General features: G+C 41.2%; 1 protein-coding gene across 2 annotated transcripts in view; it reads right to left on the minus strand.

Moving 5' to 3' along the window:
- ADGRF1 (adhesion G protein-coupled receptor F1) overlaps window positions 1-26,617 on the minus strand; it is a 45,614-nt gene extending 18,997 nt beyond the window's left edge. The window contains exons 1-8 of one of the 2 annotated variants that reach the window (XM_055263841.2): window positions 26,476-26,617; window positions 12,726-12,837; window positions 11,436-11,493; window positions 9,578-9,727; window positions 7,786-7,959; window positions 5,405-5,505; window positions 4,170-4,228; window positions 97-248 (exon numbers count right to left, since the gene is read on the minus strand). In XM_055263841.2, coding sequence (XP_055119816.2) covers window positions 97-248; window positions 4,170-4,228; window positions 5,405-5,505; window positions 7,786-7,959; window positions 9,578-9,727; window positions 11,436-11,493; window positions 12,726-12,794 — 763 coding nt within the window. In that variant the 5' untranslated portion in view covers window positions 12,795-12,837; window positions 26,476-26,617. Of the gene's footprint in view, window positions 1-96; window positions 249-3,320; window positions 3,932-4,169; window positions 4,229-5,404; window positions 5,506-7,785; window positions 7,960-9,577; window positions 9,728-11,435; window positions 11,494-12,725; window positions 12,838-26,475 lie in introns of those variants that run through there. The other variant, XM_055263842.2, reaches the window with a different exon arrangement.
- Window positions 26,618-27,038: the final 421 nt, after the last annotated feature.

The following is a 27,038-nucleotide window of genomic DNA, read 5'->3' on the forward strand; positions in this document are numbered from 1 at the left end:
TATAGAAATGTCTCAAATCTACTTCCTGAGGACACAAATGAACTACTAATTAAAGGACTCTCTTAACCTAAGCAGAGGATGGGAATCCAGCATTACCTTTTCTGAACACTCTGAAAGAGCTGTCTTCTAACGGAAGCAGCTTGTGAAGGGCTGTCTTAGCCTTCTCGGCAACCTGTTCAATGGCTGACAGCAGTTCAGATGCACTGCTGGAACCAACAACTTCATACCCAGCAACGATGCTTCCATTCCTGCAGTGATTACGGGGAAAGAGAAATGAGATTCATTACTTGTTGTTTCATTCACTCAGAGCCTGTGCTGTGTGTACATGGCATTGGGTCCATAGGAATAAAGCAAACAGAACTTACATTCTAGTGGATAAGGCAAGGCAAATAAAAAAACAAGTATCCACCAAAAATACATATATATATGATATATATATATATATAAATACATCTGTATATATACAGATATAATTATGGGGCCCCACATTAAATAAAGCTAGTTATGGAAGGCTTTTTTGTGCCGAGGGTCTTTGAAGCTGAGGCCTGAGGCCAGCTATACAAAGAAGAAAGGGCCAGCTATGCAAAGAACATTGGTGTGGAATGTCAGCACATGTAAAGGTCCTGAGGCAGGAAAATGCCTGTGAGTTTGACAAGGTTAAATACTAGGATGATTGAAATTCAACAGCAAGGGAGCAATAGCAGGAGATGATATTGGAGTGGTACCAGGAGCCAGATCTCACAGAACATTAGAGTTGGGATTTCATTCTTTAGTAAAAAGTTTTCTTCTTTATTAAAAGGCAGTGGCATCATAAGATTTATCTTTTTAAGACCATAAGGGCTGCTGTGTAGAAAACAGATGGAAGGGAAGCAAGCAAGGAACAGGGAACCCAGTTAGGAAAGAGCTGGTGGTGGCTTGAACTAGTTGGGTAGCTCTGCATGTGGTCAGATTCAGGTTTTATTTGGAGCCAGAGCCATAGAACTTACTAATGGAGAATATTTGGGGTGTGAAAGAAAGAAATCAGTCAATAATAACTCCAAGGAATGGAAAAGCAAGTTTTTATATATTCTTACAATGGAGTACTACTGGACTACAAGAAGGAAGGAACCACTGATAGAAAAATGGGGATGAATCTCAATGATATTATGCTGAGTGAAAGATGCCAAACACTCAAAAAAAAAAAAAAACTGGATTATTCTATTTATGTGAAGTTCTGGAATAGACTAAACTAACCTGTGGTGATAGAAATCAGACAAGTGGTTGCTTCTGGTGTGAGGGGATGGCATGGAAAGAGGCTGGAAAGCAACACGAGAACTTTTGGGGTTATGGGAATGTTCTATCTTGATAGGAAGGGATTGCACAAGCGTTTGTCAAAGCTGATAGAGTTGTACACAAAATTTGAGCACATAACTGTGTGCAAGTTATACCTCAATAAAATAAATTACAGCACAGGATGGCTCCAAGGATTGCTGTAATAGAAATAGGGAAGACAGTGGGAAAAATAAGTTGCAGGTTAGGAAGGGGAGAGTCAGAGGATTCCCAGTTGGACATGTGACATTTGACATGCCAGCTGGAAAACCAAGTGGAGACTGTCAAGTAGGCAGTTGGTTATTTGAGTCTGGAGTTCAGGGGAGTGCCTGAGCTCAAGTAATAAATTTAGAATCCATCAGCATACAGATGTGTTTGAAGCCATGAAAGCACATGAGATAACATACATTAAGTCGATCCTGCAATAACTCATGAGATAAGCAGTGTATCATTCCATTTTATAGATAAGAGAACTGAGGCCCAGTGAGAAGTTGGGTGAAAATATTATCAATTACTAATTGATCGGAAGTTCTGCAGCTCAAATTCTTACTACATTGAACTTCTGCTCACAATGTATAAATAAGTGCAGACACCCTTTTGCATAATGATGGTCACAATACCTTTGCATTGATATGTCCCTTCTATTGATTACAGAGTATTTTCCTGCTTGTTATAGATTTGATTTAATGAAGTTAAACCAGGTTCCACAGGTGTACAACTGTGCTGTTTGACAGATAAGTAAATACAGTGAGAGATTAAGATTTATTTTAATCTGGGCATGGCACTTTGGGAGGCCAAGGTGTGTGGGTCACTTGAGGCCAGGAGTTCGAGACCAGACTGGTCAACATGATGAAACTCTTCTTTATTTTTTAAAATAATTTTTTAAAAAGAGATTGATTTAAAATCATATATGCAAAAAGTAAAACTTTAGGCTGGGCTTAGTGTTTCATGCCTGTAATGCCAGCATTATGGGAGGCCGAGGTAGGAAGATCGCTAGAGCCCAGGAGTTTAAGACCAGCCTGAGCAACATAGCAAGACCTCAACTAATTAGCCAAGCATGATGGCAAGTGCCTGTGGTCCTAGCTACCGGGGAGGCATCGATGGGATTGCTTGAACCCAGGTGGTCAAGGCTGCAGTGAACTGAGATCACACCATTTCACTCCAGCATGGGCAACAGAGTGAGACCCCATATCAAAACAAAATGAAACAAAACAAAAGCAAAACCTCAAAAGTTGTAGTTTATAGACTTGTGCCTACTTTTACTGTGATTTGCTCTGCAAATTATTGGAGACATCTTATTATACATGACAGAATATAAATTAGAAGTATAAATAGAAAACAAGGATCACAGAAAAGAAAAATACGAATATTGAAAGTATGGTTAACTGTATAAACCTCAATATAAAAAAAAGCAATGTTTTTGCTAGTATTGAATTTTAAAGAAAACTATTCATGTATGACTTAAAGGACAATGCCCAGGACAATATGTTTATAGCAAATGCTGCTGAAAATTCCCTATGGGTTGGCCGGGCGCGGTGGCTCACACCTGTAATCCCAGCACTTTGGGAAGCCGAGGCAGGCGGATCACGAGGTCGGGAGATCGAGACCATCCTGGCTAACACGGTGAAACCCCATCTCTACTAAAAATACAAAAAAATTAGCCGGGTGTGGTGGCACACGCCTGTAGTCCCAGCTAATTGGGAGGCTGAGGAAGGAGGATGGCGTGAATCCGGGAGGTGGAGGTTGCAGTGAGCCGAGATCATGCCACTGCACTCCAGCCTGGGCGACAGAGCGAGACTCCATCTCAAAAAAAAAAGAAAAAAAAAAAAAGAAAAGAAAAGAGAATGTTTCCTATGGGTGTTTTTAAGTTAACTGTGAAAAAAATATCACAAGTCAAGTTCTCTGACCTCTAAGCCACTTTCTCTAACAAGCAGACAGACTATTAATAGTTGGTAATTAATGTAAACATGGCTAACTAAACAACTTTTGGAATTAAGGCATAAACAAAAGGATAATTTACTAAATATTTCTTTATTTGCTGTAAACAATGACTACTGGGTTTTGAACTATGATGTATACATGATATCTGTGCAAAGATATCTCACCCAAAGCCCCACTTCTGGCTCCGAATTATAAGGCATCATATCTCCTGTGGTTGCTGAAGGAGAAAATCCACCCTTCGACAACCCATAACCCTTATCCCCAATCCTCGCTTTTTCCCATGCACTGTTACCATGATCTCCTGCCTTCTTTCAAGTTTCTGCCCTTCTACTGTTGTTTTGTAGTTCTACTCACTGACCCACAGTTTTGACAATGTTTTCCAATATTTAAGGTCCTAGGCCAGATGTGGTGGCTCATGCCTGTAATCCCAGCACTTCGGGGGCCGAGGCAGGTGGATCACCTGAGGTCAGGAGTTCGAGACCAGTGTGGCCAACATGGTGAAACCCTGTCTCTACTAAAAATACAAAAAAAGTTAGCTGGATGTGGTGGCAGGTTCCTGTAATTCCAGCTACTTGGGAGGCTGAGGCAGGAGAATCTCTTGAACCCGGTAGGCAGAGGTTGCAGGGTTGCAGTGAGCTAGATTGTGCCATTGCACTCCAACCTGGGCAACAAGAGTGAAACTCTGTCAAAAAAAAAAAAGAAAAAAATTTAAGGTTCTAAACTCATTTAAGTGGGAATCTAGGCTTTCCTCTTCAGACTTTTTAAAGAATCACAGATCCTTGTTCACTCAGTAAAAATCCTACTATAAAGATGAATTCTGTCCTGTTTGCTGTCAGGGTCACCTAAAAACAGTGCTCTGCCTTCTGCAGAACTGGTGCCCAATTCTGAGGATGCCCTTCTAAGACCATTGTGTTACTTACCGAAATTGGGTGACCTGAACCGACTCAAAACCTTGAATTCTTTCATATGCTTTTTTAAGCTTAGAAAGAGAACAAAGAGCAATGTGTTAATCGTTCTTCCCATACTTCAGAAAGACATTTGAGCAAAAAATTGATACAGACAATAAATAAATCAACAGTAGCAAAGGAGCAAAGAAAAGAGATACAGTGGGAAATAATTGCATGTCATACAAATACAGTTAAAATAACAGTTGTGAATGTATACATACACACACACATATCCATACATATACACGTATAAAATGTATCTTTGAGATTGCTAATAAATTGTGAGTAACAACTGCTTAGAATAGGAGATGAATTTGATGCCAGATCATAGAATAAATTTACCCAAAATCCATTTTTTCCTTATCAAAAACAAGCCATTAATTTTTGCAGGTACTTAGACTGAATCCATCTATTAAGTGTTTGCTCGGGTCTTCAGTTAGAGCTACACCTGAGCCAGCGTCCTAGGCAGAGGGACGCTGATCTAGTTTTTATGTGACTTTATTATAAAGTTGAGAGTTTTGATCAGTAACTCTCTTCAACCTCTAACAACAGAGTTTTCTTTATAGAACAAATCCCAAATGCTGACAATTGAGCTTAGATTGTGATTTTTTTTTTTTTTTTTTTTTTTTTTTGAGGTGGAGTCTCACTCTGTCACCCAGGCTGGAGTTCAGTGGCACAATCTCAGCTAACTACAAACTCCACCTCCCGGGTTCAAGCGATTCTCATGCCTCATCACCTGAGTATCTGGATTACAGGTGTATGTTACTATGCCCTGCTAATTTTTGTATTTTTTAGTAGAGATTGGGTTTCACCATGCTGGCCAGGCTGGTCTCGAACTCCTGACCTCAAGTGATCTGCCTGCCTCAGCCTCCCAAAGTACTAGGATTACAGGCGTGAGCCACCGCACCCAGCCCACAAAAATTTTTTATAAAAAATTAAAAGAGAAAATAATCAAGAAGCCTTAGTATATTGCTAAAATAAGTGAGCAAAACTGAACACAAGAGAAGTGCAAAGAAGTCAGCTACTAAACTTTCCTAGAGAGAAGATGCTCAGGGAATTTCAACTGTGGGCAGAGCAAATAACTGTTCCATAATAGCTCACTGAAAATGAATAATTAAGAATATGTATTAAATATACATGCTGAATTGAAAACATTTGAACTTGAGTGTAGCAAACAATTCCTTATATAATAAGTAGAAAGTGCTTACTTGAATTTCAATTCCATTTGCATATTTGGAGTATATAGCAGAAGATGAATTCAAAAGGTCATTTGTAAACCTTTCATTAATTTTGAAAGTGCCCCAAATCTCTGTAGGAAATAAAAATAAGTTTATATACATAATAAATTTCTTTTTTTTTTTTTTTTTTTTTTTTGAGACGGAGTCTCGCTCTGTCGCCCAGGCTGGAGTGCAGTGGCGCAATCTTGGCTCACTGCAAGCTCCGCCTCCTGGGTTCACGCCATTCTCCTGCCTCAGCCTCTCCGAGTAGCTGGGACTACAGGCACCCGCCACCACGCCCGACTAATTTTTTGTATTTTTAGTAGAGACGGGGTTTCACCGTGGTCTCGATCTCCTGACCTCGTGATCCGCCCGCCTCGGCCTCCCAAAGTGCGGGGATTACAAGCGTAAGCCACCGCGCCCGGCCTCATAATAAATTTCTAACTTGATTTTATTAGTAGCATACAATTATAGAAGTACAATTTGGAGTCATCTATTCAACAGTGATGTTTCAAATTTTTTTCATAAGAAATGTTCACCTAAAATAACACAGGATGCATACATAAAACCAGAGTTTTCAATTGCAGATTTGGAACAGTAATAGAGAAGTGCTGGTAATCAAGGCAACCTTAAAAGTAGGTAAATGCATGGCCTCTCATGTGTCACTAAAGAAGGCATTCACTGAACTCTGAAATGTATCTTCATCTAGGCAATAAGCTTGAGCATTGTCCCTATTAAAAATTAAATGATGACTGTAACAGCAACACTACTTGCTAACTCCAACACATTCCTTACTTACCCATTGCCAGTACTTCTCTGCAATGGGATAATTCTTTGTGTGGACAAATCCTATTTATCCTTCATTCAGGACCTAGTCAAATATCATCTCTTCCACAAGGTCTTTAATCCTCAGATGCAGAGTCTTTCTCTCCTCTAAATTCCTACAGTACTTTATCCCTATCTCCCTCCCATCCTCTTACATATTCCTAAACATTGATTTGTGTACGTCTCATCTATGCACGTCTCCACGGTACTGTGGGAAGCTCCTCATAAGTGTCATCCCTGTCTGATCCAGCTTTGTATCTTTCAAAGATGGATTAGACATGGACCACCCTTTTTTTTTCCTTTCTTTCTTTCTCTTCTTTTTTTTTTTGAGTCAGGGTCTCACTTTTGTCACCCAGGCTAGTGTGCAGTGGCACGATCGTGGCTCATTGCAGCCTCAATCTCCTGGGTTCAAGCAATCCTCTTCCCTCAGCCCCCCAAGTAGCTGATACTACAGACACACACCACCACACTCAGCTAATTTTTGTATTTTTTGTAGAGATGTATTTTTGCCATGTTGCCCAAGCTGGTCTCGAACTCCTCCTGAGCTCAAGCAATCAGCCTGCCTTAGCCTTCCAAAGTGCTAGGATTACAAGTGTAAGCCACTGTGCCCATCTTTCAAAACGTAGGCTTTCATCAACATTCACTGAAGAAATTACATTATTTTATTTCCTGTATTACAGCCTGGCCTCTGCAACTAGTCTCCTAATTCATAGACAGCAAGAGAAATTCTTCTCTGTGTCCTCCTAGAATTTGCCCCTGATCTGGGTGTAAAGATGGTGCTTAATAAGTAGTGTGTTGCCATAACCTGAATTGCTGTAGTCCCAGGAAGGAGAGCCAGTATTCCCAATTAAGCTGGGCTATTTCAGGCTCACTCTTTGCTCAGTTCCACCAATATCTGGGGCTTCCAGTTAACTGGAGTAATCACTGCAGGAGCTTTGTAAAGTCCTTCATGCCCTGGAGTCTGTGTCATTTGGCTCATCTCATCTTTCATTGAACATAAACCTAAGTTAGCCATAGCTCCCCCAGCTTCCACTGGTTTCCTAAGCTAGACTTTTGGCTTTTGTTCTGTTTTAACAAGGCATTCAGTACACATATTTGTTGACAATTGAGAGCATTTCTTTTAATGGAATCATTCACTATGTGTTCCTCCCTGCATCCATATCTCTAGACTCCCCTTTCCTTGAAATTGATGTTGGCAAAAGATGTGAAAAGAGAGTAGGAAGACAAATGTTGCTTACTCAAGCAGTTCCTCTTTTTGGAATCTTAGCAACTCTTCTTCAGAAATCTCAATAAAATCATATGATTGCAGAGCTGAGCTGGATGGACCTAAAGGTTGAAGTGACCTTCACATGTCACCATGTGTTTCTGGATCTTCTGTACTATGAAAGCTCTCACTGGGTCCAGCCAGGCCTAACATGATATATCATCACTGTCCCTCAATCTCCCTGTAGACAAACATTGACTAACTAGACAATGAGCTAGAGTCCCTTCTCTGTTGCATGTTGGGGTGGGAGAAGCCCCAGTCCAGAGCATTCTTAGTCCCTTACTTGTTCTCTCGCAGAAATTGACGCTCTGGCTGAGGTTGTTGAGATGACATTCACAGCTTGGGAGTGCTCCAGCCGTGTGAAGGTAGCAGTTCTGGGGATCAAGGCATGAGGGAGGAAACCAGGTGTAGCTGTCTTCACAGGTACACTGCAGGACCCCATTCAGGCTGTTGCAGTCTGCACAAAAAATAGAACTCAGTCTCATGGATTCTGGTTTATAAACTGACTACTACTGAGCAGTGATTTTATTTTATATATGTTTATTTTTCAGATTAACTTCCCACATCTTCTATGAGTTTTGTTTTGTTTTGTTTTGTTGCCCAGGCTAGAATACAGTGGCACGATCTCAGCTCACTGCAACCTCTGCCTCCTGGGTTCAAGTGATTCTTGTGCCTCAGCCACCTGAGTAGCTGGGATTACAGGCACGCACCATCACCCTGGCTAATTTTTGTATTTTCAGTAGAGACAGTATTTTGCCGTTGGCCAGGCTGGTCTTGAACTCCTGAGCTCGAGTGATCTGCCCGCCTTAGCCTCCCAAAGTGCTGGGATTACAGGCGTGAGCCACCACGCCTGGCCCTGAGTAGTGATTTCTGATCCTTAGCTCTCACATGGAATCTGGACCAAGGATTTTGTTGGTGCAAAAGTAACAGCAATTTTTGCCATTAAAAGTAAAATAATGGTAATATTTCTCACCAAAAGCTAGAAGGATGAAACCAGGACAGCAATATATTCAAGGTAAGAAAATGTCCAACTCAATAAATTCTGAGGTTGGTATCAGAAAGCTAATAAACATAAAGCTACAATGCCTGGGATTAGCATGCAAAAGAAGGGTGTATGCCCCACACATAGCCACTGCAATGGAAGAGAGAAGCAGAAGAGGACATTTGTAACAGGAGAGTTGTTTAAAGGATTCTAGAGCGTATTTGACCACCATCTCATTGGAGACTCCTTTCCATCCACCTGCCACCACTACCAAGTAGGCCTTATAAGCAAGATGACAAAGGCAGAGAAACATTTTTGGGGAAAGTCATGATGAAAAGTTTCTCTAGTAGCAATCCTGTATGCCTGCCCCCTTCTATTACACCTGAAATTCCCACCAAAGTCATCTTTTTTTTTTTCAGTAGATCAAAAACCAGGGCAAAGTCACCAGACACCTTTGTGAAAATATCCATGGTGTGCAGTGAATGGGTCTCAAGCTTTATTGCGACACAGAATCACCTGGAAGATCTCACCCTGGAGTTTCCGATCCTCTAAGTCAAGACGAATGAAGAATTTGCATTTTTGCTAAGTTTGCTAATGCTGCTGCTGCTGGCCTGGTGACCACGCTTTAAGAATCACTACTTCAGATCAATAATTTAACTTCTCTGAACCCCACCTTTGTGCTTATTAATGCTGTTTGCCAAATATTTCTTGCTCTCTTCCAGGTACATAGGATTGCATATCCTAGTCCCCTGAAGTTAAGTGGGGCCATAGAGCCAGTTCTAGCCAATAAGTTGTGGGCAGTTCTGAGTTAGAGAATTTAATTGCCTATGGAAAACCCTCCAGTGTTTCATTTATCTTTTACCCAGCTTGGGTATATATGAGACAGGGTCTGATACATCAATGGGTACTGGTGGCAACAAATACAGCCCTCTGCCAATCTGCAATGGACATGTAGCATGCAGAAGATATAAAGCGTTTATTCTTTTAAATCAGAGATTGTAGGGATGATTGTTTCCACAGCATAACCCAACCTAGCCTGACAGATATACCCGCCTTCCCCATTTACACATCCAGTCACGGAGAGCCACCTTACATGTGGTAGCCTTTGCTCTGATAATCTTCATTAGCCCATGTGACCATAATAATGGAGGCTTCAAGAGCTCCAGAAAATTTCTCAAATCTCTTTTCTCCTTGGAATCTCTATAGGTCACCTGAAGCAGCAGCTCATATTCTTCGACTGGGCCTAAAGAGAGAAGGAGAGTCAGAACCTTTTTTTCTGTCCGTGGGGAAAATATTGCTGAGGATGTGACTGAGAAACAATCATCAAATTCAGCCTGGAGGTCAGGGACTCTACCATGCTGCTTGTTCCTGAGTTCCTCTCATCCAAACATGGACTAAAAATGAACACTGAGGGTAAACACAAGCAAATGGTTCCCACACATGCCAAATATACGTCTGTCCTCTCACTTCTGCCAGGCCAGCTGCCCCAGTGCTGTCTGTCCCTCCCCAGAATCACTCTCTCAATGTTATACACTTCCTCAGGGCACACCCAGATTCAAGCTTCAGGTGTCAAGACTGAAGGGGGAAGAGGTGAGGAAATCCAAGTCAACCTTCCCTCCCCCGCCCCCAGCTCTGATCTCCTTGAAGTATCTCCAATATAAGACCCCTCAATCTCACACTTACGAAGAGCCCTTTCTTCTCTTGTGAAAATATTCCATTCGTTAGCTGCGTTTGGGTATTTATATGAAATCCAAAAGCAAAACAAAACTAAACCTTCCCTTGAGGCTTGATGCACCCTCACCTCCAGCTCATCATTTCTGGACAGCACCTTTTCTTTCCCCACGGAGAAGCCATTAACTGATTTTGACAGGGAAAGGAGAGGAATCCTATGAGTCTTCTCCTATCCAAAATTCACTTAAGCCCATTCGCATAAAACTTGACATGAAATTCCCAGGGGCTTCAAGTTCCCCCGAAGCTCACCTATGAAAGACCCGACATCTCACACCATTGCACCCCAGTCCCATCTCTTACTCTCCCCATCTCCTTACTGACTGGAGCCACTTCCCCAGGCATTGGAAGTCCCCTCTGAGTGGTGGGAGCTGAGATGAGTCCCACTTCTACTGTCCAAGCAGATGCGCAGTGGGGAACAGGGAAAAGGATGGCCCTGCTCACATCGTCGGGGTTAATGGCACTGGTTCTGGAGCCAGATTGACCGGATTTGAATCCTGGTCCCTGCCCCTAGTTCTGAGCCTTAGTTTCAATATCTGTAAAGTAAAGGTGACCACTGTACCTAACTCAGAGGGTCAGTGTGAGGGTTTAATTCATCTAATGCACTTCGAATAGTCCTGCCACATAGTAACATCCCAACAATAGTTGCTATATTTTTATTGTTATTTTTACTGTCAGGGAAATTGTATTCATGTCATTCCAAGTTGAAATTTTGATTTCATTTTCCCAAAGAAGTGTAGCCTTGCATGGTGATAGGTGCTATGGTACTATTAGCACATTGCTGTATGGCAGATTTATTGCATGGTAGAAAAGCTATTGTGGACTGACCCGGGAACCTAACAACTGCATGTGCATCACTGTTTCTATGAGGAAATGTGTTCAGCACTAGAAACATCAGATCCACAAACTAAATTTCAGAACACAACTCATTTCTGGACTGGGGCTATGGCCATTAATTACATTGTTAGAATCAAGGCACAGAAGAAAAGGGCGTGTGTGAAGAGCTACCTGCCAAGTCTGATGTAAGATACTATGCTCTCATGATATTATTTAATCTTCACAAATGTCTTGCTCATAGGAATTACTGTCATTCTCCTTTTACACATTTGGATGTTTAATAATGTGCCTAGGATCATACAACCAGTAAGGGGCACCGCTGGGATTAGAACCCTGGTCCTTTGACACCAAAATCCACTGCACCATGCTGTTTAACAGAGCCTCACCTAGATGTTTTTTCTTATTCACAATGAGTTCTCTTTTTGTTTTGATGCCATCATTTCTCTGTTAAAAAGAAAAAAAAAATAGTTTTGGTGAGACTTTGAAGAGTTGTGCTTCATAAGGCCTTGCTGAGTTTTCCAGATGAATTAAAGTCATGAATCTAAAATCCAAGCCAGGGATGGTGGAGAGGCGGCCAGGGAATGCCTCACTGGAGCAACTTTTGAGCAAACACCTGAAGGGTAAGAATATGCCTGGCAGGTGAAGGCAGAATGAGGACACCAGAGCTGCTGAGAGAGGAGAGTGAGAGGAGTGGCCAAGAGGTGGGGTCAGAAGGTCTCTGGGGAGGCAGGTTGTGCAGACCCTTATAGGCCATGGAAAGGGTTTTACCTTTTCCTTAAGTGAGATGAGAAACTGCTGGGGAGCTTTGAACAGGGGAGAGACATGCTGTAACTTACTTTGTAGCAGGCTCAATCCTGAAGCCCTGCTGAGATCAGATAAGCACAGAAGCAATGAGTGCATTTCAGGGGTTGTTAAAATCATGCAGTCAAGAGGCAATGAAGGTGTGGATCAAGGTAGCAGCCACTTAAGTAGTGAGAAGTTTTTGAATTCTGGATATATTTTAAAGGTAAAACTTTAAAAGTAATGCCAGTGGTTTAGATATGGAATGTGAGAAGAGTCAAGCATGATTCTTAAGGTTTTTTTGCCTAAGTAGCTGGAAAGATAGTGATACCACTTGCTGAGATAGGCAAGAATGAGTGGGTTCAATTTTGGACAAATGAAGTTCAGAGGTCCGCTGGGTTTCCAGCTGGAAATGACACATAGGTAATGGATATGTGAGTGTGGACAGGGGAGAGGTCTGAGATGGAGCTATACAGCTGGGAGTCATCAGCATGTAGAGAATATTAAAACCATGGTCCTATATGAAAGCATCATGCAAGAGAGTGTAGATAGGAAAGAGAGTGTCTAAGGATTGCTAATGTCCATCCATGTGATTTTTCTGCATCCAAGAAGCCATAGTAGAGCATGTGTTGAACTGGAAAAGATCTCTAAGATAGTTTAATCAAAGATCCTCCTTTTGCAGTTTGATCATCTAAGCTCCGAAGAGATGAAATGACTTACTTATCCAATGCCACACAGTGAATGTTGGTAATGTTGAAACAAGAACTCAGGACTTCTGATCTCAAGTACATTAAATTATGCAGTTGCAGTCCCCTAAAGAGTGAGGGGTTCTAAAAGTGCCAGAACAAGAGAGGAGAGATAGTTGAGAAGAGATATGAGACATAGCACCAACTCACCCCCAGGAAGCCACCGTGGCCATCAGTGAAGGTGAAGAAAGAAATGAGCCACAGCACTCCAACTTTCATTTTCCCTGGACTGAACAGCAGCAGTCGGGTGCATAGTCTGTGACTAAACAAGCAGAGTACCAGGTAAGGTAGAGGCACAAAAACAAGAAATTCAAGCCAAAATGTAAAAATGCACACAATGGTAAGGCCTCACTGAGCTGATCCGAACCCCTGGGTGTTTGATTATGTTTCCACTCCACGGAACCTGTGACATCATGACTTCTGCTCCCATTGCAGACGTAGTAAATTTCCATCTTTACAAACTTACTAGAAAACTGCTCTAGAGCTCTCTTTCAGGTGATGGTATCTGACAAAACACAGGCTTTTTTTTTTTTTAAATCGTGACTTGCTTAACATTGCAACTAGGTGCATTTAACATCAGTCTTTTATATTTCACTGAGGTTTCCTTTTCATTTCAGGAAAGAAAAACATTAAAATAACCAAAGACTCTTTAAACCATTAATACCAGGATATAACTCGAGCATTTAAGCATATAAAAAATAATGAATCAATCCAGCAAATTTCCTTTCTCATAGTAGATATAATCAGCAAAACGATGTCTTCGAGTTTATGGTTATCTCAAATAGTTTAGATAAAACTCAGTACATAGACCTGGTCACAAGATTAATCACTTATAACCAGGTTATTTTGCATCAAAAAAATCACAAAATGTTAGAATTGTTCTGTCTAATACAGTAGCCACTAGCCATGTGTGGCTATCTAAATTTTAATTAGGTAAAATTAAATTAAATTTAAAATTCAGTTGCTGAGTCACATTGACCACATTTGCAGTGTTCAGGGGCCACATGTGGCCGGGGGCTGCCATATTGGGTAGCTCAACACAGAACGCTTACATCATTGCTAAGTTTTACTCCACAGCATTGGTAGAACTTAAAGGAATACCTTCTTCTGACCTCTCAATGTTTCTTTTACATCTCACAGGAGAAGATGAGAAAGTTTGATTCCCAAACTCAAGAGTCCTCCAGTGGAATAAGTGTCCTTGCTTAGCAGTCCAGAGTAGACAGAGTAGGGCTCTCCATCCAGCCCTTACCTTGCTGCCAGGGTGTGCTTAAACTTCATACAAACGCTGCCATCTCTCCAGTGCCACCCCACACTGCCCTCTAATCTAAAAATCAGAGAAAAGGCATTAGAGACAGGGAAAGACTACCATAGAGGTGGCCTATGTTTCAGCAGAGACCTTTTCTAGGGCTTTCTAGGGCAGCATGAAAAACAGGCAATGTGACACGCACAGCTTTTGAATTTACCTTCTCCTTTTGGATGAATGGCCCTCTTATGCCCAACCTTCCTGTTTGCCAAAGACTCCTTGTAAATCTATTGCTTTAAAATTCTTTGGCAGCAGCCTGGGCTCTAGATTATTCTTTAGGGTCTTGTTTCCCCACAGTTCGTCTGCTCTGAGTTCTATTCCTTCCCGCCTGTGCTTTCTGCTTTCTAAAAGTGATGAATGTTTGTCTCTAGAGCAGTGTTTTACAAACTTTCTTGACAGGATCCCATAGAAAGAAAGATATGTTATAACATGAATATGTGTGTGTGTGTGTGTGTACCTTGGATATTTTCTACTTGTTTTTATTTCATTTTTATTAGTAAATTGTTATATTCTACTAAACTGTTTTTGCAATACCCTCATGAAGTACAGTCATATTGCAGAGGGGGTTGTGCCCCTTCCAGCCCCTTTTCCACTTTTTCTTCACTCTTTTTTTTTTTTTTTTTGAGATGGAGTCTCTCTCTGTTGCCTAGGCTGGAGTGCTGTGGCATGATCTCGGCTCACTGCAACCTTCACCTTCCGGGTTCAAGCGATTCTCCTGCCTCTGCCTCATGAGTAGCTGGGATTACAGGCGCCCATCACAGCGCCTGGCTAATTTTTGTATTTTTAGTCGAGATGGGGTTTCACCATATTGGTCAGGCTGGTCTCAAACTCCTGACCTCAAGTGATCCACCTGCTTTGGCCTCCCAAAATGCTGGGATTACATGCGTAAGCCAGCATGCCCAGCCACTTTTTCTTCACTTCTAGGGAAGGAATTTTAAATTTGAATTCCCGGGAACTATTTAGGCCACAGTTTATAGTGCTGGAGCTTTCAAATGGGATAACAGTCTTGGTGCCTGCGGTGTGATCCGTTCCGCCTCTTTGTGCCAGAGTCTGCTTCCTAATGGGAGACCTGGCCCACATGTGGCTCTCTTGCTCACTCTCTCTGTGTTTCTCTCTCTCTCTCTCTCTCATTCTCACCTCCTCTCTCACTCTGAAAAATCTTTCTCATACATGTAGTCCAGGCCTGAGGCTGTAAAGCCAGCTTGAGAAAGCCTGAGGACAGCTCTGGGCATTGCGAGAAAGCCCTCTCTCATAGACTCCACCTCTTTATTCCCTCTTCTCCCACCCTAGAGATATATTCTGGCATCCTTGGACTTGCTACAGATGGTAAACTCTAACTTAGTGTCAGAGTTTCAGACCAGTGAGGAAGGGAGGGAAGAGAAGAAAAGGAGAAAACATTTAGGAGCTCATTAGAAAATGTGGGTGTCCCCGTCTCACCCTAAACCTACTAAATCTTGGACAGGTCAGACCCAGCTATGTATATTACAATTATTGTTATCGATACATGTCCTTGCTCTGTCACCCAGGCTGGAAGTGCAGTGGCGTAGTCATGGCTCACTGCAGCCTTGACCTCCTGGGTACAAGTGATCCTCCCACCTCAGCCTCCCGAGTAGCTGAGACTACAGGCTAATTCTTTTAATTTTTTTGTAGAGGCAAGGTTTCACTATATTGTCCAATCTGGTCTTAAACTCCTGGGCTTAAGCAATTTTCCCACCTCAGCCTCCACAGTGGGACTACAGGCATAAGCCACCATGCCAGGGCAGCCCACGTGTATTATTAAAGATACACAAGCAATGCTCACATCCAGGCAGGTTTGAGAGCTGTTATTCTAGACTGTTTTAAGCATAGGAAAAACAATTTCTACAGGGGAAAGTGGCTGAGGGAGAGGTTGTGGCACCTGTGGCCTCTACTGTGCCCCCTCCTCCTTAAAAAAATACAAATAAAATAAAAAATAAAGATTTCTCCACCTAGCCTAGTCCTGTGATAGGAGTTCTACTCTGGGATTTGAAACCAAAGTTCAAGTGAGTCAGAATTGTTTTCTTTGCTTCCTGGGTGCATATAGCTCCCTCTGGGATACAGTTGGAAGATTTAGGAAGTAAAAATACGAGATACCCTCAAAATTTTGAATTTCAAATAAACAATGATTTTTTTTTAGTTAAGTATGCCCTGTGCTGGATGAAACTGGAAAACATCATTCTCAGTAAACTATCGCAAGGACAAAAAACCAAACACCGCATGTTCTCACTCATAGGTGGGAATTGAACAATGAGAACTCATGGACACAGGAAGGGGAACATCACACTCCGGGGACTGTTGTGGGGTGGGGGGAGGGGGGAGGGACAGCATTAGGAGATACACCTAATGCTAAATGATGAGTTAATGGGTGCAGGAAATCAACGTGGCACATGGATACATATGTAACAAACCTGCACATTGTGCACATGTACCCTAAAACCCTAAAGTATAATAAAATAAATAAATAAATAAATAAAATTAAAATTTAAAAATTTAAAAAAAAAAGTATGCCCTGTGCAATATTTGCAACATTATTTGTTGTCTAAAATTATTTGTTTCTTATCTGAAATTCAAATTTAACTGGACATCCTGTATTTGACAACTAGTCAAAGGTGGGAAAAAATGAAATCTCAAGGCACATGGTCAAAATGGGCTCTGTAGCTGTACTAGCCAGGGTCCTGTTCCCAGCTTTGACATTTATCAACTGGATGCCCTTTGGAATTGTCTCAGGTTTTCTATACTTTGGTTTAGCCATCAAGAATATGGGGAAAATAAGCCGGGCGCGGTGGCTCACGCTTGTAATCCCAGCACTTTGGGAGGCCGAGGCGGGCGGATCACGAGGTCAGGAGATCGAGACCACGGTGAAACCCCGTCTCTACTAAAAATACAAAAAATTAGCCGGGCGCGGTGGCGGGCGCCTGTAGTCCCAGCTACTCGGAGAGGCTGAGGCAGGAGAATGGCGTGAACCCGGGAGGCGGAGCTTGCAGTGAGCCGAGATCGCGCCACTGCACTCTAGCCTGGGCGACAGAGCGAGACTCCGTCTCAAAAAAAAAATAAATAAATAAAAAATAAAAAAAAAAGAATATGGGGAAAATAGTATTTAATTCACAGGCTCTTAGGAGAATTGAATGAGTACTTTGCAAGTAAAGTACCCAGAGCGGTGCCTAGTATTTCAACCTTAACCATCAGTTTTTATAGTTACTTGCTGGATTGTGTCAGAATTTGACTTCTCTGAGTGCACTTGGGTTAATTGATGGCCATCGCTCTGGAAATGGAGGGATCCCAGCTTTGAAGCAATAAAGTACATTTTTACAGTAATTGAATGATCTGACTCAAGGAGGGTCCACAGCAGCAAAGATGTCAGGGATTGCTTTGCATGTGTGCAGGGTCATCATAAATCCCTCTGAACTTCGCCTTTAGTAAACATAAACCCCATGGTATTTTCATCGCTTCCCTTCCAAGCTGGAATGGTCCTGATTATTTAGAAATTCTCAGAATCCTTGTGTCTTTGCCACAGATGAGGAGCTGTTGTTGTCATTAGAGCATGACATGTTTCCATCACACCTTGTGCTGTGGCTGCTGGGGCCAGTGATGCCTGACCTGCAGCTGTGTGGGCACCAGCTTCCGTGGGAAGACTTGGCCATGGTGGGAACCCCCTCCGCACTTCCTTGAATTCATTCAGTGAATTCATTCCCTGTCCTTCAGTTTACAGGGAACAATTATTAGAACTTGCTATTATGCCTCTGGAGAGGGCTGGCTGTTGTCTCCCTATTCTTTCAGTTACATACTTATGGACTCCAAATATCATTTATTTATGCCAACAGCTGTCTCCTTGTCAACAGCAGGCTTAGTTGAAACTGCTCACACCTATACTTTCCAGCATTCTTGGCAACAATCTAATCTTAGGCACAGTTGAACCCTGCACTGTTTCTCTGCCATCAACATTTGTGGGATTATGTTTCTTTCTCTATAAATAGAATTCCCAGTAGAGCTGTCTCTTTCCTGTCCATCTTGGCCTCACATGCTCCCATGTGCACACACATTGACGAAAAGAGCAGGTCTCCACATAGGATCTAAAAGAAATTATGACTCAAAAAGGATTAGGCAGGTGACCTGTAAAACCTTGGTTTTGTTTTACCTCTCATTTTATCAGTTTTTGATAACATTTTCATTGGCATCTATCTTTTCTAGGAAATGCTGGGCCACTTGCCTTTGAGAAAAGCTCTTGTGTGTTTCTGTAACTGGACAGAGATAGAGGAGAAGACAGCTGAGAAAACAGGTGGGAGGACAGAAAAGATAGCCACTTCCATCTTTGGAAAACTGTTTGGAGGTTTGGTAAGTTATATGAGTGAGACAAACTACCTCTGGAAGGACAGTAATTTAAAGTCATTTAAAATCTCAGGGAAGGTCTATATACATGTGTGCACAGTAAAATTGTAAACACGTTTTATATTTTAACATGTTTTAGCACATTCATGTTTATAAACACAGCAGGAAGAGGTCTGGATGAATTACACTGTAACTTCATGTTTGTACCTCTTCTGTGAGGATTTGTGAAAGTTAAAACTCTGTGGGCTCGGTTTCCTCCTTTATACAGTAAGGGGAACAATAAAGTGAGCTCAGATCTATTCACATTCAGGTTTCATTATTACATGCCCATTCTCCACGTTCTATTTGTAGGTTACTTATTTAATTGTTCTTTTATCAATGTCTGGCAGTCATCAAACCTAACCCTGGAAAGATTACCGATTGCTACTCATCTTTATTCTTGTTTTCTCCTCAAACTGTTTATTAAATTCTTTAACATCTTTTGAGATGAGCTAAGAACCTACTAAAAATTTAATTATTGGGTTTAGAGCAGAGGTATAATTTTTAAGAATTCTGGACTTATAAGTCTGGAAGCGACAAAAAGAATTACTTGGCTCAGTCACTCCTCCCCCAGGACACTTCGCCAATCTGCTAAACTTGCATTTGTTCAACTACGGTATACTGACAGCCTCCAATTTCCCAGGCATTGTGCCATGCACTGGCTGTTAACAATATCGTCATGCAGGATTATCACACATGGTAGCTCCACACCTCAAGAGAAACTCCAAGAGCCAGACCCACTTTTGGGAACTTCTGGTTACCGAGAATCTCTGTTCCAGGATCCCTATTTTAACTCTCCTATGTTTCATTGACTGGTTGTGCCTTCAGAGTCCAGTTTGTGACCCTATCTCCAAATCTGATCCTTTTCCATCCCAGAATTGAGATATGTGCTTATAAGTCTGTGTTTCCTTTGCCACTCATTAGAACTTCATTCAGCTCAAGAGTATTTCTCCTGCTGCTGGTGCCTTCAGCCTAGCACAGCTGTCTGCTCCTTCCTAGCAAGGATTCTGTTTTTCTATTTAGTCTGCGCTTTGCATCTGAGAAGAGCTTCACTCAGGATGATTTGTTGTTTTTAGCTCATTGCTCAATATGCCTTCTGGCTTTCTAGTAGGGTTCGTTTCCCACAGAAGACCAGTCCAGCTCATTTCCACTGTAAAAGGCTCAGCTGCCAGCCTCATGGGTTGGCTCTATTCCAAACCCTTGTAACTGAAGATGCTCACCGCCACTTGTGGTTCGGTATAGCAGGAGTGACCATGAAGCCCTTAAGAGATGATTAATGGCATTCCGCAAAAGGTGCCAAGCTCTTTCTTCTAGCCAAGATTTCAGCTTAGTATCAGGACCCAGCCTTCCTGTAATTCCTAGGTAGGGCTCATGTCTCATCTCCTCTACTCGACTTCATTTAAAGTAGGTAAAGTCCAGATAATTTGAGCTTCTTGAATTGTTTGCTTTTAGAAATAAAAAAGTACCTGAACAGAACTCCAGAGAGGTGATAGCTACGTAATAAAAAGAAATAAAATAATTCCTCCTAATTTACAAAGTGTTTTTAATAAGTTTTGATTTGATTATTTTGGCAATTGTGTAAGTTAAGTGGAATTTATTTTCATTTCACAATTGCTGAAAATGAAAAGGTAACATTTAAATTCTAAATACAAAGAATTTCTTAACTATTTCCCTAAATTTCTCAGCCTAAAGAATCAAGTATTTCCCTTAGACTATGAGCCGGTTAGTTTTTGTTGCCTGGGGCATGATTTTAATAAAATCATGATTGTTAATTTGATCTCCACCTGAGTTCCTTACAAACAATTCTTTTTTCAGAAAAAGGAAGAACATACATTTCAAAGCTATCTTCCTGTTCCTGCATTAATTTGCATGTTCTCACTTACAGTGGCAGCTAAGCACTGGGTACACATGAACATAAAGATGGAAACAATCAACACTGGGAACTCCTAGAGTGGAGAGAGAGCGAGAGGGGGAAAGGGCTGGAGAGCTACCTATTGAGCCGGGCGCGATGGCTCAAGCCTGTAATCCCAGCAATTTTGGAAGTGGAGGCCGGTGCATTGCTTGAGCTCAGGAGTTCGAGACCAGCCTGGGCAACATGGTGAAACCCTGTCTCTACTAAAAATACAAAAATTAGTCGGGCATGGTGGTACACACCTGTGGCCCCAGCTACTTGGGAGGCTGAGGTGGGAAAGTCACCTGAGCCCTGGAGGTGGAGGTTGCAGTGAGCCAAGATCGCGCCACTGCACTCCAGCCTGGGAGACAGAGGGAGACCCTGTCTCAAAAACAAAACAAAACAAACAAACAAAAAACAGCTACCTATTGGGTACTATGCTCACTACCTGGTGACAGGATCATTTGTACCCCAAACCTCAACATTACACAATATACCTACCTATATAACAAAACTGCACACGTACCCCCTGATGCTAAAATAAAAGTTGAAATTACACAAGAAAAAACAAGCTATCTTCCTGACAAATATGATTGTCCTCAGTGTCGAAGGAGAGTCAGGAGTCTAAGGATGGAAACACAAATGATCAGGCCTGCTGGAAAACCCCTGCAGAACAGGCTCTGTGGGACCTTTATATATAAATGGTTGGATTAAAGATGTCAGAAACTCTTCTTGGGTGATCTATTTTAAATAAGAGTAAAACATACTTCTCCGACTTCTCATTCGGTGCTTACACTGATAAATCTTCATTGTTTCGAACCTACCAAAACCCACTAATTCTTTACGTTTCCCTTTACATATGAATAGTATTTTCATCATAATTTTCTTAAAAAGTAAAAATAAGTTTTAAAATCATACTCCCCAGATGTTTCTTCTAGAAATAGAACCATTTGACTGGCATTCCGCCTATCCTGAAAATATCACATCAATTCATTCTCAGAAACCGTCAAGATTCTACACCATACAGAATGAAAAGCAAACTCAAGATCAGGGCAGTTTTGAACTTCCACAATCTGCCCTCGAACTTCCCTTCTATTAAGCTTCCTTTCATGCGTCTGAATTCCAGGCAAACCAGGGTTTAACTTTTAACTTCTCTAAGTTAAAAGGAAAGTGCTGCTTCAAAAGGTTTATATATTTGGAGTTTTTATAGACATGGCCAAATTGCCCTCCTAACCTGTACCCATTTATAGTCACTGGTAAGGTGCAGAAATGCCTGTTTCATCACTCCGTCCACAGTATCTTTTTAATGTTCCCAAACAGATAGGCAAAATTTTTGTCTTATTGTTTTAATTTTCCTGTGTTTGACTATCAGTAAGTTTAAGCATTTTTCAGGGATTTACTGACCTTTTGTATTTTTTTGCAGCTTGACTATTCAAGTCATTTTCCTAAGTTTTTCTATTGGAATGTTCATCTTTTTCTTAAAAATTGTGTTTCAGGAACTCTTTTGTCTTTGTCGCTCCTGTTGTAGGTATTTGCTCATGGTTTCTAGTTCATCTTTAAATCTTTTGCATTATTTTCTTCTGCACAAAAGATTAAAGTGTTCATGAAATCACATCTGTTAATCTTTTCCATTATGGATTTTACTTATTCATTTTTACTTTCAGTTGTATTTAGAGGCAGGGTCTCGTTCTGCTGCCCAGGCTGGAGTGCCGTGCCATGATCATAGCTCACTGTAGCCCCATCCTGGGCTCAAATGATACTCTTGTCTCAGCCTCCTGGGTGGCTGGGACTATAGGCACACACCACCACACCCAGCTAATCATTTTTTAATTTAGTTTTTTGCAGAGACGTGGTCTTGACATATTGCTCACACTGATCTTGAACTCCTGGGCTCAAGTGATCCTTCTTCCTCAGCCTCTCAAAGTGCTGAGATTTCAGCTATGAGCCACCACACCCAGCCCCATTATGGATTTTAAACTTAGGGTTGTGTAAAGAACGTGTGGTTTTGTTTGCTTGTTTGTGTTTTGAGACGGAGTTACGCCCTGTCACTCAGGCTGGAGTGTAATGGTGCAATCTCTGCTTACTGCACCCTCTTCCTCCCGGGTTCAAGCGATTCTCCTGCCTCAGCCTCCCTAGTAGCTGGGACTACAGGTGCGTGCCACCATGCCCGGCTGATTTTTGTATTTTTAGTAGAGACGGGGTTTCACCGTGTTGGCCAGGTTGGTCTCGAACTCCTGACCTCAGGTGATCCGCCGGCCTCAGCCTCCAGAAGTGCTGGGATTACAGGCGTGAGGCACCGTGTCCAGCCAAAGAATGTGTTTTCTGTAAAAAGATTGGAAAACATTCTTCTACATTTTAGTCTAACAGTTAGTTGTTTATTTTTAATACACTTAAATCTTCAATCTTTCTTAAGTTAATTTAGGTTTTGGGACGAAATAAGTAAATATTCAATCCTGCTGGAATTTATTTAGGTTTTCAGATTTCCTTTCATTTCCTCCAAGTGAATAGCCAAGTTTGCCAACTATATTTCCCAATGAAACCATTTTTTTATCTAGACCACCTTGATAATTCTGTATCAATTTTATCTATTTATTTTAAATTTTATTTTTAATTGACAAATAACAATTGTACACATTTATAGAGTACCTAGTGATGTTTTGATATATGTGATATACAGTGATCAGATCAGGGTAATTAGCATATCCATCATCTCAAACGTTTATCATTTCTTTGTGTTGGGAACATTGAATATTCTCCTTCTAGCTATCTGAAACTATGCATTATTGTTAACTATAATCATTCTACAGTGGTATAGAACACTAGAATTTATTCCCCCTATCTAGCTGTAAGCTTGTTTAATGAGGCCCATCTTTTCCTATAAAATTCTGACCTAAATATATTTTTTAAATTCTACTGCTGTCTACATCTTTTACCAATTACTTGCTTAATTGATACCTTGGTCAACAACATAAAAGAGTATGATATGCCTAAGAAATATATCATTAAGTGTCTTATCAGAAATAATTAGCTTGATTCTCTAAGAGATGAAGCGTAGGGAAGTCTCCAAGTAGAGTCAGGCTGCATGCAGTACAAACACAAGTGTAAAAGGTGTTCATGGAAAATATAATCTGCTTAACACAAATTTTCTTTACCCAAAACTTTGCAGGTGTGAATCTGTTGTACTATGACAGGCTGTCCCAACTTCACAAATGTATAAGAAATATCTGCTTATCCCAAAACAATAAAGAAACTTTTATCAGGTTTTAAAGTTTTGCCTTCCAAGAAAGAAGAAAAGAATAAGAAAATTTTCTTAAGGACTTTAAAGTCTTTAGATTTGTGGACCTCTGGAGATTAAAAACTGACATTTGCACTAAGACCAAGAAGACACCATGAAGATCTGATAATGCTCATCAATAAAACATAACTAGAGTTTGCAGTTTTAGGACTGCATACCTCATTGCTGTTCATCTCTGTATTTTATTTATTCAACTGACTACACATAGGAAATTTATTTTAACTCTATGAAATGCTAGGGCATATTCCACTTCTATTATTAATTCCTATGAATTTTCATTCTCAACATGCCAGATCCCAGTTTCCATCAGCCACTGACCAGGAGCCTCTTTGAGATTATCTGTGGCTTATTGGGGAGCGGATGTGATAAGAAGGCTTCCCTTCCTTAGTGGTTTTGTGTACTATGGGTTGAGTTTATCAAGGCTTGAACCCAGCTGTGAATGGAAGAGGGTATGTTTAAGACCACGATGCTATAGACCTTTAGCACTATCCCTCTAAGATCCTAAATTGTTTTCACATCTATTAAAACCATGTATCTCCGGGCGTGGTGGCTCATGCCTGTAATCCCAGCACTTTGGGAGGCCAAGGCCAGTGGATTACTTGAGGTCAGGAGTTTGAGAAGAGCCTGGCCAATATAGTGAAACTCTGTCGCTACTAAAAATACAAAAATTCACCAGGCATAGTGGCAGGTGCCTGTAATCCCAGCTACTCAGGAGGCTGAGACAGGAGAATTGCTAGAACCTGGGATGTGGAGGTTGAGGTGAGCCGGAATTGTGCCGCTGCACTCCAGCCTGAGCGACAGAGTGAGAGACTCTGTCTCAAAAATAAATAAATAAATTGATAAATAAAATAAAATAAAACCATGTATCTATCCAGTCAAGAAATCTGAAGGCCTTGAAATCTTGCGAGCACTACTCTTCTAAGACAAACACAATTTAGGAAAATCTCAAGATGGCAACAGCGTTTCCCCTTCTCTACAAGCTATGGGTGTTCCCTGCCAAAGAACATTAAAAAGAGAACCAGGCGGCTGGGCGTGGTGGCTCACGCCTGTAATCTCAGCACTTTGGGAGGCCGAGGCAGGAGGATCATGAGGTCAGGAGATCAGGAAATCGAGACCATCCTGGCTAACACGGTGAAACCCTGTCTCTAATAAAAATACAAAAAATTAGCTAGGCATGGTGGCGGGTGCCTGTAGTCCCAGTTACTCGGGAGGCTGAGGCAGGAGAATGGCATGAACCTGGGAGGCAGAGCTTGCAGTGAGCCGAGATCACGCCACTGCACTCCAGCCTGGCCAACACAACGAGACTCTGTCTCAAACAATAAAATAAAATAAATAAAATAAAATAAAATAAAAAAATAACCAGGCAAAATATTTTGAAAGTTACAAATATAAACATTTAGATTAGGTAGGTTACACAACACAGTTTCCTAAGTGTGTCCTTAAGCAAAATTGTGAATTCAGTGACACTTGTCCTGGGGACGCCACTCCCCCACTTTCTGACTTGTGCACCCTTGTGACGCACACCCCTACCACTGCTAATGCCCTCAAATACCCAGTACCCTCTTGCTTCTGCCAGTTTTTACTTTATTTACTCTCAGCCAAAGCACTAAAATCATTTATTTATATCCGAATTTGAATGAAGGTGTTAATTTACTTTTTTAAAGAGATGTTTGCTTTCCTTTAGTTGTGTAATGAAAGACATCAGAAGGCGCATTGTTGTGAAAGTATGGTGCTTTCCTTGCCCTCGGCCCAGCAACAGACAGACCCTGTTATGGGGACACTGTCCCTGTTTTTAAGAAATTTACTCTCCTTTAGGAGAAGAAAGACATACGGGGCATCCAATGATAATTCACGTTGGCTTGGGGTTGTGCACAAAAGGTGAGTTTGCAAGTTGAGCTTGTCAGACTCCACAGGCATACACTCCTATTTCCAATCTTAATGCTTATTGGCACCATTTTACAAATAAAATAACCAGGACAAGACAACTAAATAATTTGCTCAATGTTTTACTGCTTGTCCATGGTTGAATAAAGTATTATGGGACCATTATTAGAACACTGTTGTCAATTTGGGTTATGCTTAGATAATGAGTGGTGATTTCTTAATGAAAACAGAGCATAATAAAAGGCTTGTGTTAATATTCTAACATATTAAAGAATGTACTTTTATTTATTTTTTGTTATTCTCGCCTCTGTAATCTCCAGCCCATGAATGCTATTATCAAGTTGAGCTTAATGGATCTCAGCACGAAAAAGCCAAGGTCATCACTTCTCCACGCCTCTCCCACCTTGACCTTCTTTCTATACCTCCTTCAGTATCTTTCCTTCCTGTAGTCTCTGGCATCGTACATTACATAGGCTATCAGGTTACATAAATGCATTTTTCATGAAAACAAAGAAAAGAGAAAAGAAAAATTATACATTTTCAAGGCCTCTACTAAGAAAATACAGTGTGTCATTTTATATTTATTTGGGGAAGTAGCAAGAGAAATGGTTAGTCAATTCTAGGGTTTTTTGGAGTTAAATTGAGAAGTACTTCCTGGGTATATATGGATTCAGGCAAAGCTTAAACTAATTCACCCTAAAGGAAAAATAAGCTTAATTCTCTCAAGCATAATTTTATTTTAAGAGATTGCAAGGGTTAACGTATTATGAATTAGTGAAAACCATATGACCGATACTTTAACAAGTATCTTTGGTGGAGCCCTTTTTATTCTAGGCAATCTGTCTCCCTGGCACATCAGAACAACGGGGGTCCTGCGTTATCTCAGAGGGAAGAGTGTGCTTGCAGTCAGAAAATCTGGAGCTTGAGCCTCAGCCAATCACCTCATTACAGTTAGTAAGCGGGTTGAAATCTGTTGTTTCTGTCATTGCTTTTTCAACTCTGTTCCCTTATTTAACCATCTTCAGGAAATGAGATATTGAAATCAGAATTTTTTTTCCAAGGAGAGAAAAAGTAATCTCAGATTAACAGTATTGGTCATCGTAATACACGTTCTTAGTAATCAAAGTACAGTTATTGGGCTTACCTGGTGATTTATCTCTTCATACCACAACTCGAGGGAGCCCTTCCTTCAGTATACGTGTGGCTCAATCACTTCTTACGCTGTTTGGAAAGAAAGTATTAGTATCTGAGCCACAGCAGCTCACTGGCATGAACACAGGCTCACTGATCCATCAGCAATTCCTGGCACACATTACTGCCTGTGCAGGTAGACAAGCCTGGGACACACCCCCTTCAAGAAGGAAACAAAATACTTTTCTGCTAACTCCCCCTCCCGCTTAAAGTCACTATCAGGTCTTGTAAGAGGAAGCAGCACAGAGCTCAAGACTTAATGATTCTCCCAGCAGATACAGATGGGTGTCTGAAATCACAGAAGGGAAATGGGAGAGAAAAGCTCTAGGGGAATGTGGAACACTTTTGCCCTAGATCGGTTTACTACAAAATGCTACTCCATCAAATCTTCCTGTTCAACCTCTGAACACACTGGGTCATACCCTATAAAGCTGAAGGAATGCAGCCCTTCATGCATAATTCCAATGAGGAGAAGTGGGTAATTCCTGTGGGGTAGAAATAAGGGTAGATACTGTT

The sequence above is a fragment of the Symphalangus syndactylus genome, chromosome 23 (genome assembly GCF_028878055.3).
Source record: "Symphalangus syndactylus isolate Jambi chromosome 23, NHGRI_mSymSyn1-v2.1_pri, whole genome shotgun sequence".
In the NCBI taxonomy this organism is placed as follows: domain Eukaryota; kingdom Metazoa; phylum Chordata; class Mammalia; order Primates; family Hylobatidae; genus Symphalangus; species Symphalangus syndactylus.